This window comes from Lontra canadensis, unplaced genomic scaffold, assembly GCF_010015895.1.
Source record: "Lontra canadensis isolate GAN:19392208 unplaced genomic scaffold, GSC_riverotter_1.0 scaffold5, whole genome shotgun sequence".
In the NCBI taxonomy this organism is placed as follows: domain Eukaryota; kingdom Metazoa; phylum Chordata; class Mammalia; order Carnivora; family Mustelidae; genus Lontra; species Lontra canadensis.
The window spans coordinates 23,661,400-23,674,689 of record NW_022630999.1 but is presented as its reverse complement, the minus strand read 5'-3'; the positions used below and the strand labels follow the sequence as shown (position 1 = coordinate 23,674,689).

The following is a 13,290-nucleotide window of genomic DNA, read 5'->3' as shown; positions in this document are numbered from 1 at the left end:
AGAATAATTTCAAGATGCAGCACGCTGATTAATTATACTGAAAGCAGCTCTAATGATAGTTTCAGAATACAGGATTAATTCCCATAACATGGTAAATACAAATGGTGGATTTTCAACCTGATATATTAAACCATTATGGCTTATTGGGCAAATATGTATCTTGGCATGAGCCTTATGCTGGGCCTTGGCAGAAAATATGCATCACTGAGAAGGAATCCTTATGAACGCGATTTGATGAGTGGTGGCTCTGCACTTAGAGGAAATAAATTTCTACATTAAGTACAGTCGCTATTGAAGAAATGTAAAATACGTGAAAGGATAAATGTTTAAAAGTGTTTGGTGTAGATCAGGGTTGCCAGTGATATTGCTTCTGGGGATGCCTCTACTTAGTGAGACTTACCAACAAAAGATATTCTTACGTTCTTTCACTTTTTAAGTTGTAACTTCCTGAGCTTTTATTATGTATGAGACACCGTACAAAGTGTTTTGCGTGGATAATCTTATTTTTCCACTGCTCTTTCCCTTGTTTACTTTGCTCCAAACAAGGTCATTGGCCTATCTTATTTTCTTTCATTTCTCTTCCTCGGATACACCAAACTCATTTCTGCCTCAGGATCTTTGCACTTGCTATTCTGGCTTCAGAAACTCTTCTGTGGCTTCATTGAATAGCTGGCTACTTCTTTTACTTAGATTTCAGCTAAAAACATCCCCTCTTCAGAGATGCCTGCCTTAATCACCCAATCAAAAATAGCTCCCACCTAGGTATCACTCCATCCCCATCTTATTCTTTTCTTGGAACTTTTCACATTCAGAAAATTGCTTTCATTGCTTAGTCACTGTCTGAAAACCCCTTTTTGCCTCTGATAAGTGCTCAGTTCTTGGTGGACAAACAATTTATCTGTCTTGTTCATTGCTGCCTCTCCATAGAATAATGCCTAGAATATAATAGGCTCACAACTCTTTCCTCTGATCTATTGACTTACCTAAGGCTACAAACTGGTAAGTGATGGAGTTGGAGTTCAAACTCAGGACTCTCTGACCCTAGAATCTGAGCTGTTGACTAATATGCTTTTTTTTTTTTTTTTGCTCCCAGTTTTCTCAGCCATGTGTCATGGTCTCATTGGTAGAGAGCAGACATGGCAATTCTGTATGTTTTGGCTTGCTGCTACTTAAAATAGCCAGTGGGAACACATACATGGAGAGTACCCGTTAAATACCAGTGACACCATCTAGAGTCATCAAAGGTTTCCTGATCCACACAGGGAGGACCAAGGTTCGGGTCACTGATGAGCTTTTATGTTGAGCATGTGTCACAGTTCAGGAAACAGAAGCTGAGTTTAGTTTCCAAAGATCTGAATGAGTTTAGCATACATATCTGAGCATTGAGAAGTGTCTGCTTTTGTCTTACTGTTAAGAAAAGAGATCTTTTTGCCTTGCGCCTTAGAGAGTAGATTTAATTCCGTCACTCTCTCCCTTTCTCTCGATGTTCCACTCTGTTACATCCTGTAGGTTCATGCGTCCTCCATAATTTTTAACGACTTATTTGGGATCGTTCAACCACATAGAAACTAGCAATCAGGCAGGTTTCAGAGACTATCTCATTCCGTATCAGTCAAGGATATCTTAAAGGACAAAGTTAATGAAGACCTGACTCCTAACTGCGGCAGACCATTTTTATGTATATACTACTTCGAGTGTAGTCAGTCATATACACCCCAACTATATGTCCTGGGAGACACCAGCCGAGGCAGGAAGAACAGACTTCAGCCACAACTTGGAACATTTGTGTTGAGAGACCAGAGGCCGCGGTGGGTGAGAACTGGACCTGGAGTCTGAAAGTTTTCCTCCAGGCTTACCTCTGCTCTTAATTTGTCCTGTGACCTTGAGGATGTTTTTAAACCTCTTGGGCCTCAGTTTTTCAAGCCTCAAAGAGAGGTGTTGGATGCATTTGCAGTGTCATGACTACTGAGGGCTTCTTTTATTATTTTCTCTTCTGAATCCCATGTGGTGACCTATTTTTTGATCCTGATGACGTTTATTTTTTTTTAAAGATTTTATTTATTTATTTGACAGAGATCACAAGTAGGCAGAGAGTCAGGCAGAGAGAGCGAGAGGAGGAAGCAGGCTCCCCGTGAAGCAGAGAGTCCGATGTGGGGCTCCATCCCAGGACCCTGGAATCATGACCTGAGCCGAAGGCAGAGGCTTTAACCTGCTGAGCCACCCAGGCGCCCCCTGATGATGGTTATTAAGAATCACACTCTGTTTTAAAATTATTCAAAGTCATGTGACTCCATCAGTTCAGGGCTTCTCACAGGCAGGAGATAACCAGTGTTTCCAGACAGATGATCCCATCCTATAGTGACAAAGGAAACTGATTGCTTTAGAATGCAGTCTTCCTATGGATGAATTTAGGGTTTCCTCTCTGCTGTGTTGTTCCTATTACTACATTTGAAAACTCTTAGTTGGAAGCTACTAGGTTGGCTGATTTCTTGGGCTTTTGACTGTAATGTTCAAGGAGTCTGTAAAGAATGGCTCAGCAGACAGGGTAGAGAATATGGTAGAACACCCCTGTGTAGGGTGGAGGGCAGAAATTTGATGACATAAAGACTTTATTTTGTAAAGCAGTTTTAGGTTTACAGAAAAATGAGGAGGAAGTATAAACGAGTTCTCATAGAAGCCCTCAATCCTTTCCCCCATTTTCCCTATTATTAATATTTTGCATGAGTTTGATATACTTATTAGAGTAATGTGCCATATTGATACAGTTTTGATAACACAGTATACAGTTTATAGTTTATACTAGGATTCATTTGTATGTTTTGTATTCTGTGGGTTTGGACAAATGCATGGTGTTATGTCCCCACCATTACAGTATGGGATAGAATGGCTTCCCTGCCCCTGTGCCTCACCTGTTTATCCCTCCCTTCCCCCTGGCAAACTCCTGGCAACCACGGATCTTTTTACTACCTCCATAGTTTTACCTTTTCCAGAATGTTGCACAGTGGGAATCATATGGCTTATAGCCTTTCCAGATTGGCTTCTTTCATTCAGCACTATGCATTTAAAACTGCATGTCTTTTCATGGTTTGATAACTCATTTCTTTTTATTGCTGTATAATATTCCTTTCTATGGATTATCAGTTTGTATGTCCATTCACCTATGGAAGGGCATCTTGATTAATGAGGCCTTTTATGTAGTTAAACTTTTTATTGATATAATTGTAGATTCACATGTAGTTGTGTGAAATAATACTGAGTGACCCTATGCACCCTTTGCCCAGTACCCCAATAGTAATGGATTGCAAAACTATAGTACAATGTTACATAGTATTATACAATAATCACGCTGGATTTGAACATTGATAAATCTGCCACCTTATTCAAATTCCTCTAGTTTTGCTTGTAGTCATTTATATACGTATATGTTTTTAGTTTTGTAAGGTTTTATCATGCGTAGGTCTATGTATTTATCATCACAGTGATGATATCGGGCATTGCCATCACCACAGGGATCCTTCCTGTCATTTTTTCATAGTAGCCATATCCACCTTCCCTCTGTCCTGAACCCTTGGCAAGTGCTAATCCATTCTCCATTCCTAAAATTTTTAAATTTCAGGAATGTCAAGTAAATGGAATTATTCCATGTATGACTTTTCCATGACTTCCATAACAAAATATCACAGACTGAGTGGCTTAAAAATGGAAATTTATTTTCTCACAGGTTTGGAGGCTGGAAGTCCAAGATCGAGGCATCAGTAGAGTTGGTTTCCTCTGAGGCCTCTCTGCTTGGCTTATAGATAGCCACCTTCTTGCTGTGTCCTCACATCATCTTTCATCTTCACGCATATACTCTGCAGTTTCTCTGCATGACCAAATTTCTTCTTCTTAGGACATGGATCAGATTGGATTAGGGCCCACTCTAAGAGCCTTATTTTAACCTAATTATGTCTTTAAAGGCCCTGTCTCCAAAGACAGGCCCATCTTGAGGTACTGGGGATTAGGTATTTAACATGTAAATTTGGTGGGGAAGAGGGTGGGGAATAAGCCCATACCATGCAAGATGTAATATTTTGGTACTGGCTTTTTTCACTCAGCATAATTCTCTTGAAATTCATCCAGGTGTATCAATAGTTTGTTTCTTTTTATTGCTGACTATTATTCCATGGAATGTCGCTCACTGCCGTTCTATTTCGTGTTCTCTAAGCCAGTGCATTTAATGCCTTATATTAGGGGTCCTGAATTAATGCGGACATAGAATAGGTTAAAACCAGAGGTGAGAAAGTCATGTAACAGACCAACTTTAGCACCAGTTTCCTTACACTGAGTTACCATATATTAGCTTTGAAGACCAAGTTTGTAATTTTATATCCATTCAAAATTAAGTTGTTAAAGTAGTTATTTCTTGGAGGGAAATACTTGCTACTAAAATATTCTAAATCTAAACATTGAAACCATTTTTGTGGTCTAATGTTCCTCTTGATTCCAGATTTGTTATAGAAATGTTTTAAAATACAGATTTTATTTTTTTAATTTTTTTATTTCTTTTAAAGATTTTATTTATTTATTTGACAGACAGAGATCACAAGTAGGCAGAGAGGCAGGCAGAGAGATAGAGGGGGAAGCAGACTCCCCACCAAGCAGAGAGCCCGATATGGGGCTCGATCCCAGGACCCTGGGATCATGACCCAAGCTGAAGGCACAGGCTTTAACCCACTGAGCCACCCAGGTGCCCCTAAAACTACAGATTTTAACTCTTTTGGGTGCTTTTGTCATAACCCCTTCTTCTTCATGAGCTGCTACTTTTGTTAATGGGATTTTCCACCCATGACTGAATTTAGCTGCTTTTGTCTTTTTGAGAATCTGCTCATGAGACAGAGATTATGGGTCATGAATCTTAGATAATTTAGTTTATTGGGGACATACAAGGTCTCTTGCCTGATATGAAGAAAAGAGGGACAGCTTAAAGAGTGGTAGCAGGAAATACTAACCAATAACAAAACTCTCAGAGAATCCTTCATTCATATGAAATATTGGGAAAATAAGACTGAATCGATAAGATGTCTAATTTGTAGATTTTTTTCAAAGCAGTAAGATTTTGTTTAGTTTCAAGCCTAAAATGTTACAGGCTAAGATGTCAATGGGTTCTAGAAAGAAAAATTATATAAACCAGTGAAATTTACAATTTACATGAGGCCTAAATTACATAAGGACATATGGTGAACACAAAAGTCTTTAGAATTATGCAATCTCATTGTTAGACTGATAAAGCAGTGAACATATTAGGGATAATTTTTGTATCCTTTTATTTAAAATAATAGTTTATACAGGGTCCTCTTTATGGCTTCAGATGATTAGCCCAATACATTAACTTGAACCTTTGGTCAGTATCACCAACAAAGTAACAACTATACTATTACTGCTAGTAACATTTGTTGAGTGCTCAGTTTGAGCCAGGAACCACGCTGGCCACGTTCAGTAATGTAAGCCTCACAGAACCAGGCACTGTTGTTAGTATTTCCACTTGAGAGGCAGGAGCACCATGGCTGAAGGTTAAGTTAGCCTGGCCAAAGTCAAATCAGGTAGGAAAGCTTGGGTGTCAAGAATCATCAATTTTGTGTTGAATTGTTTCTAATTCTAAATAGGTAGAGGGGTAAAATTGTAAAAATAACAACCTTTAGGGATAGCTAGGTCCAGGATAAAACAGAGAACATTCTGAACCACTGAGATGAAGCAGGAAACTGAAAACATTAGTGTAGAATCTCCAAAGTCCATGGATACCTGCAGATTTCTCTTCTGTGTTTTTGTTTGTTTTTTTAATCCCCTCATGCTGAATGCCCTCACTTAGAGGGCTGGACCTAGATAGAAGGTATCATGGAACACACTGCATGTTCATCGACATATCTATGGACTGCTATATTAGAAAGCTATGTCCTAAATAGAATAATTCTATAAAAAATATAGTCATCAAAAGTACTTGTATATAACCTTAAATATGTCCACTTACACTACTACCTATTTCAGGAGATATCATTTGGACATCCTCCTGAATAACTTTGAGCCATTTATTTCCAAACCATTCTACAGCAGCACTGTCCAATAGAACACTCTAGAATGAGGAAAATGTTCTGTGCTGCCCTGTCTAAGATAGCAGTCTCTAGACACATGCAGCTACTAATCACTTGAAATGTGGCTATGGAGACTCAGGAACAATGGAATTTAAAACTTTAATTAGTTTAAATTTAAATAGCTACATGTGTGGTTCCTGTATTGGACTGTGTAATTCTTAAGAGTAAAGATTTAATTTAACAGATATCATAAAATTCTAAGTATACCTGTTCCTCATATTCCCTTCATCTCTTTCCCAGGGCAGGAGAGTGAGGAAGGGGATAGAGAGGGAAGTGTTGAGTCCAAATGTAAAATCACTTTCCATGTTTACCTGTCCCAAATTCAAGCTGTGTTTTGTTGACAAAATTTGGGAAGGTTGAATATTTGGCAGGCCTGTCTGTCCCCTTGCCTGCATGAATGTGTCAGCACCTCATTAATCTTGTGTTAAACTGTAAAGGCCCTTTTCCTTCCCACTATGGGCCTATTTTTAAAGGACACTTCAGTGCCCCCTTTGCATCTCACAGTTAGATTTTTAAAAAATTTACAAGTTGTTCTGTGGATTAATTTCACCATATGTTTCATTTAAATGTATCTTGATCATTTCCAAATTGGAATGAGAGAAATTATTTGGGGGAGAGGGGAGTTAAAATGTTTAGTCATGAGTTTCTGTGAGGAACATTAGGTGTTTATTTTCTAAAAATTAAAGACACAGGATTCTGTTTTATCTTTCTCCAATTTTAAGGGAACTTTCAATGAAATGATTCTGTCACACATGTGGTCTTGGTGATCCTTCTTCTGTCAAGAAAAAAAAACACATAGGATGTAATTTTTTTTTAACTTAACTGCTTTTGTGATTTTTGTTCAATGTAGGAATCAGATGACAATATCTTTAAAAAATACTGAGTATTTTAAGCTTAAGCCTGTAGCATTTCATCTTACAGGTGCATGGTGAATTGCCATTGCTTTTTTTTTCCCTCTTAAGACAGACATCTAGAATAACAACTTTCTGCATTTCCTGACACTGGAAACAGATACCGTTTGGGATTCCTTTTATAGTTTCTTCTGCTAACGACTCCAGTGACCACTCAATTGTGGTCTCGTAGTAAATCAAAAATTCTTTGAAAGACCCAGCTCTGTTATATAATCGTCAATGTCCCACCTCCCTAACTAAAAAGAAAAGTGAGTTTATGTTTCCTTAAATAATATGGACTCTGTATTGGCACATAATACTTTTTGAAAATAAAAGAATAGACCGTTTTCTTCTCTTCCCCCTCCTTTTAAATTAACCTACAATTGATGAGGCATGCACAGAACCTTCAGGCTGCGTCAGATCTGGTTGGTCAATCATGAAGAAAGAGAAAAACCACTTTGCAAACTGCTACTTCAAATGTACTGAGTCCTTCCGTCAATGACTTTCCCTAGTTGGGATTTTGGTTTTCACAATGATTGAGGCAAATACCCGAGTCCCAGAATGGACTCTCAATTGTTTACTTTGTATTTTAATAAAATAGATTTAAAAAAATAAAATCAGGGGAGGCTCCAGGTCTGGCTTGGAGTCATGGAAAAGACCTTGAGAGAGGACCCTTAGGAAGGACCCCATAGAAGCCTTGCCCTGCAGTCATCCCTGGGAGACCCCAGGGTGGGATGACCAAGTGCGTAGTTTCCAGAGTTCCCCGACTTCTGCATCCAGGTTTGAAAGACTGTAGGGGCTCCATTTAAAAAGCAGGGCCTCGGGTCTGTGTAAGGGAGGGCAAGGAAGAAAACAAAAACTAATAACTAGATCAAGTCAAATGGGATCAGATCAAATGAAATCAACCCCACGATAGTACTGGGAGCAGAGCTTCACAGGCTGGAGTTCTATACCATCTTTGAGGCGGCGAGAAAGGAACTCCGCCATGTTTTGGCCTAATGGGTTTAGATCAAAGATGTCGAGAGTAGAACTTTTCAGTATGGCTGACGTTGGGTGGTAGGGGGGCTACTGAGCAGGGCCCTTCGCCAAGGCAGGGCTGACAGTTTGCAAGCACAGGGCAAGGCCCAGCATCTTGCCCTCTGCCCAACTCAGGGGACGAAACTGAGGCGTTGCCCAAGACTGGAAGTCGGAGAAAAGGCTTCCTCAGAAACTGGGGCCTCAGTATGTGCCAATCCTTGTAAAGCGTTTCACCTCTTCAGAGGCTAATGCCTCTCAAAACCAAGAACAATTAAAGCGAGAGTCTTTCCAAGCAACTGGGGAATTGAGCAAAATAAATCAGAAATCCTCAGCTTTGGCTCTGGAGGCTCGCCTCATTATGAGAGCAGATCTATTAGCCCTCTTGCCTTTGTCTTTCATTTCTCAAGTGAGGTGATTCTAATTAAATTAATCTGCATGTCAATCTATCGGTGATCAATCAAAGAGCCCGAGGTCTCCCCTCTGCTGCAGGGTGCTTGCGGCTGACAGGGGCTGATAATGGAGGAAGAAATAAACTGTCGAGGAAAGTTAATTAGTCAACATAATAGGTGGATTAAACGGGAGCTGGCTGATTGCTGTTTCCCGTGTCAAAGCATGAGGTGGGAGCTGAGGCTGCAATTACAGACAATTATTATATTTGGTTGTAAGAGGTCGCATGAATAAACATATCTCTGTGGGTTTCAGTTTTAATCCTCTCCCCCATTTAATATAAGGAGAAGTGTAGGTCATTTCTTCTCATTGTTTTAGTCAGAGTTCTCTGAGAAAACACCTTTGCCCGTGTCCCTTCTGGCAAACTAGGCTCAGAGTCGGTTTATGAGATGGCCAGTGTATCCGAATTATACCGAGCCACCACATTTCTTCTTCTTCTTTTTTTTTTTGTTTTTTTGTTTTTTTGGTTTTTTGGTTTTTTTGGCTGTGAAACAGAGCTAAGACCTTTAATCAGCAGGGATCTTTTGGGGAGGGAGTGGTCTGGTTAGTAGTGGTGATGGTGGTGAGGGCAGGGGGAGGGAAGTTTGGTCTGATTAATCGAAGTAATATGGGAAGAGAAAAGTACAAGAAACCCCAAAAAGGCACCCGGGAGAGAAAGCTGCCTCCCAGCTCTCACTGAAACCTCTCTTTTTCATTTCTCTATCCTCTTAACCCTGACACAGTGGGGGGGGGGGGGGGGGGGGGGGGGGGGGGGTGGGAGGAGGAAATATTTTAAAGATTCAAAAGATTTTTATTTGCATGATCAACTGTGATATCTGCTTCAGTGTCTAAACTGAAGGGTAATTTAGGTGAAACACAACCACCGTTGTGTAAAAAAATATGCTAATAAAGATCCTCTTGTTAAAATTATGGTTAACAGTGTACCTTCTGCTGTATAACTATAAACTGTGCAATTTTACTTAAAACTGCATCAAAAGCGTTCCATGCCAAAGACCCACTCATCAATAGCTCCTCTTGTTAGACTTGTACAGCATAAGCACCAGTTATTATGTGAAATAGCTGTGCAATTTTCTTCAGCTCCCAGCTGTTATTTATTTAACTTGAGTTTATTACCCTCCATGCTTTTATATTAAAATGTTCATTCATTTCTCTCTTCTGTCTCCAGGTCGTGGTGTCTACGACAGTCAATGTGGATGGCCATGTCCTGGCAGTCTCTGATAATATGTTTGTCCATAATAACTCTAAGCATGGGCGGAGGGCTCGGAGGCTTGACCCCTCGGAAGGTACGCCCTCTTATCTGGAACATGGTAGGCAAATCATTTTCATTGGTTGGCATTGCTACTTTAACTGTGAATCTATTTGGTTTCTTTCTTCCAACTCCACCACATTTTCTACTGTTTCCGATTTCTAATGTTCTGTTGAAACGATGCTGAAAGCAAATATTTAAAGACAGGAAGATACCTTTGAGGCCCAGCCTTTCTTGTTGCACATCTCTCTATCCTGGAAATGGTTGATGCATCTTTCCTTCTGGTTGAGAGAGGGAGGGAGACCTGGACCACTTTACTTTAAATTGCAGCTTGACTGAAAAATAAAGGAGGGCCAAAGCAGGGTAACAAATATTGTGGTACATTTTGAGTTTACAACTGACTTGGTTGTATAATGAACTCTATCCTCTTTACAATGCTGCTGGTGTATTTCTGTAACTTCATATTGAACTTCATTTGGAGATAAAGTCCAAAGTCTAGGTCAGAGGCATTTGTTAAGATGAAGCCCAAACTAAATATCTCTCCTGTGCTTTGTGCATGATGCTTCCCTCATCACCATGTGATAGAGCCTGCTCACTATGGGTGGGTTTTGTTGGGGGAGATTTCACATTTGTCTTGAATTTTTGGCTGATCAGTGGTAACTTTGAGAGAACTGGAGGAAACCGGATAAAAATTTGAATCAAGGAAAGTGAATGGCACTCAAAGGAACCACAGGCCAGACTGAATGTACATCTGAATGTTTCTGTACTAGATGTATATATAATGTATACATCCTTCCATCTGCCCATCAATCCATTGATACATCCATCTATCTGACCATCCATCTGTCCAGCCAGCCATCTATCTATCCTCAGTCCATCCATCTATCTATTCATCTTCCATCAGTCCATCCATCCAACCATCTATCCAAGAAACAATGATTGAGACTATACTGGATACCCGTCACCATTCTAGATTTTCCCTTATCTCCTCCAAATTAAACTCTAGACCCATTTCCCCACTTCACTTTCCAGTTTGCTACATCAGCAGGATTCTTTTAAAAACACTACTGTACAAATTACCTCCCGATTGCCTGATTTTTTCCAAGGGCCATGAGCTGTCCATGACATAATTCATAAGGTAGAAAACTCCCTTCCCTGCCAGCATTCTAATTTAATAAACACATCACTATCATTATTTTTGCCTGATTTTTTCTGCACTTAAGGAATACACAAACTGTACTTTTTATTAATTAACCAGATGTAACACTCTAAGAAGGGATCCTTCACTACATCCAGTTTTACAGTCTTTTTAAAGTAAACCATCATCTTTCAAAAGCTGCTTCTTTATGGTTTCATTAGTGCTGAGATGGATGGATATTACTTTTTTGCAGGAGGCCATTTGAAACAACTGCTCATGATTACATTCCTAGTTCCATTCCTGTACTTAAAATTATTCTGATCCTCCTTTTACAGTAATGTTGCCTTTTTAATACCCTTGGAGTCACTTAAGGCATTGTATTACTAGAAGTATTTAGGGGAAAGGAGGAAGAAAAACTAGGTAAATACTCAGTGAGCACAATTTGGAAAGCTGTGGTTTAAAAACTGAAGTCTTGTTTTCCACTGTGGCTTGGTTAGTTGCAATGGTTACTGTCTTGTCCAAAGACAGACTTAACTGTCAGTTTGAAATCTACCAGTCATGGGTTCACAGATCCAAAATGGGCTCCAAATGCAGACACAGCCAGCTCCCATTCCTGCCTTTGGGAAGGCAGTGACAGACCACATGACGTCATGCAAATAATCTCAGAATATAATCACCAGAAAAAAAAAAGAAAAAAAACCAGCACAAACCAACAGAAACCACCTGCGAGAAGGACACCTTTAGAGCCTAGAGGTCAGGAACATTATTTTGAATTATAATGTGGAGGAAAGAATCTTGAGGTAGGAGCCAGGAAACCTAAATTCAGTTTTTTAGTTTCACCTCTGGCCTTTATGTCATCTTGGACAGGTCATCTTACCTTTGGGGGTCCTTTGTCTTCTTCTTGATAAAATGAAGGTGATGATATGTAGGGGGATTAAAAAAAAGAAAGTGTGTGTCTTGAGTGGGGGCAGGTCATATACATAGGGGAAGTAGGATGGATGGAAACTGCAGAAGAAGGGCAAGTATGCATTCTGCCCTCCTGCAGCCCTAGACAGTGGAGGCCAAAGCGACTGAGAGCCCCTGGAGACAGATATTCTAGTTTGGCAAGAATTAAAACTCCTAATTTTTAATTGTTGGTAACTAATTACACAACTTTTAAACCCTCGGAAGGGGGAAATGTCACTTAGGAAGAAGACAGCTATGAGCTAACAGTTTGAGATCTCCAGACCAAAACGCCTCTAGGCTTCCTCCCAACTCAAAAATATTCTTGCTTCTACATGTACATATTAATATTTCAAGTGGGATATCATATTATTCTAAGTTTTAGAGGCAATGTTTTATTCCTCCTCTCCAGTTCACCAGTCCGCAAGGGGCCATGTGATTATTAACATATTGTTCAAGAAAATGGTGACATTTCCCTGTTCATAAATGGTTAAGCATCATTGGGGGTCTGGGCATGTCTTATCTTCTTCAGCTAGGGGGTGCTCGCAGTCACCAGTGTCTTACTTCATTTCTTTCCAGTAGAATAGAAAGGGAGATAGCTTGAGGTGCCTTGTAATGACAATGCATGGAAATCTACTTCTCTGAACACATGAATCAACCAGCCACACAAAACCACCCACTCATTTGACACTTCAAGCTGATACATAAATATCTACTCAGCAAAAGGTGACTCCTGGGCTCTTACATTAGGGATGTGTGGGAGTGGACTTAGATGCTAATGCATGTTGATTTGGAGGGGTATGGTAATACCTAACTTTGCCACTGAAAAATCCTGTTTGGAAACTGCTCTGTTTAAGACTTCCAGAACCAAGTCCCTACCCTTCAGCCGCTCTACTCCCTCACCCCCACCTCAGACAGCCACTACTCAGTGAGACTGCTAGATATTTTCACCTCGTAGGTGACCTGTAGGAGCCTTCGTTTTCCCTCATTCTGGGCTTTTTACCAGCTCATTTACAGGTAGCCTGAATTATTTTGAGCAACTCTGCATATCTCTATTTATATCCTGCTTGTCAGACAGTTGGAGGAAAGTTCCCTTTTGTAGCTCATCTTTCTGCATATCAGTAGAAAAAGAGACCATGCTTTACACTCATGCATACAGTCATCCCTGTGTGACCCACGGACCTCCAAACCTCCAAGCTCAAATCACAGCCCCTGTATTTCAAGTGGGAGAGTTGACAAAGGTAAATTCATTGCACAGAATCTTGCATGGTCCAAAGAGGGTGAATCCTGGCATCCTGAAGCTCATGGTAGTTGCTCTCCCCTGTTTTTTTCTTCATTCATAAATACTGAGATTTTCTTTGGCTGAATATTTATGGGAGAGTTTAGGCTAGTGAGGTTTCATCTTTAAGCAAGCAATCGCTTTATGGAAGACATGCACTGTGGAGACAGGTAGTGTCAGAAGGTGACTACTCGCAGGGTTTCAGT

General features: G+C 40.1%; 1 protein-coding gene across 4 annotated transcripts in view; it reads left to right on the top strand.

The window, feature by feature from the left end:
• Positions 1-13,290, top strand: part of EBF1 (EBF transcription factor 1) — a 382,386-nt gene that overhangs the window by 249,279 nt on the left and 119,817 nt on the right. For 2 of the 4 annotated variants that reach the window (XM_032851685.1, XM_032851684.1), the window contains exon 8: positions 9,645-9,762. In XM_032851685.1, coding sequence (XP_032707576.1) covers positions 9,645-9,762 — 118 coding nt within the window. Of the gene's footprint in view, positions 1-9,644; positions 9,787-13,290 lie in introns of all 4 variants that reach the window. The other 2 variants (XM_032851683.1, XM_032851682.1) reach the window with 1 other exon arrangement.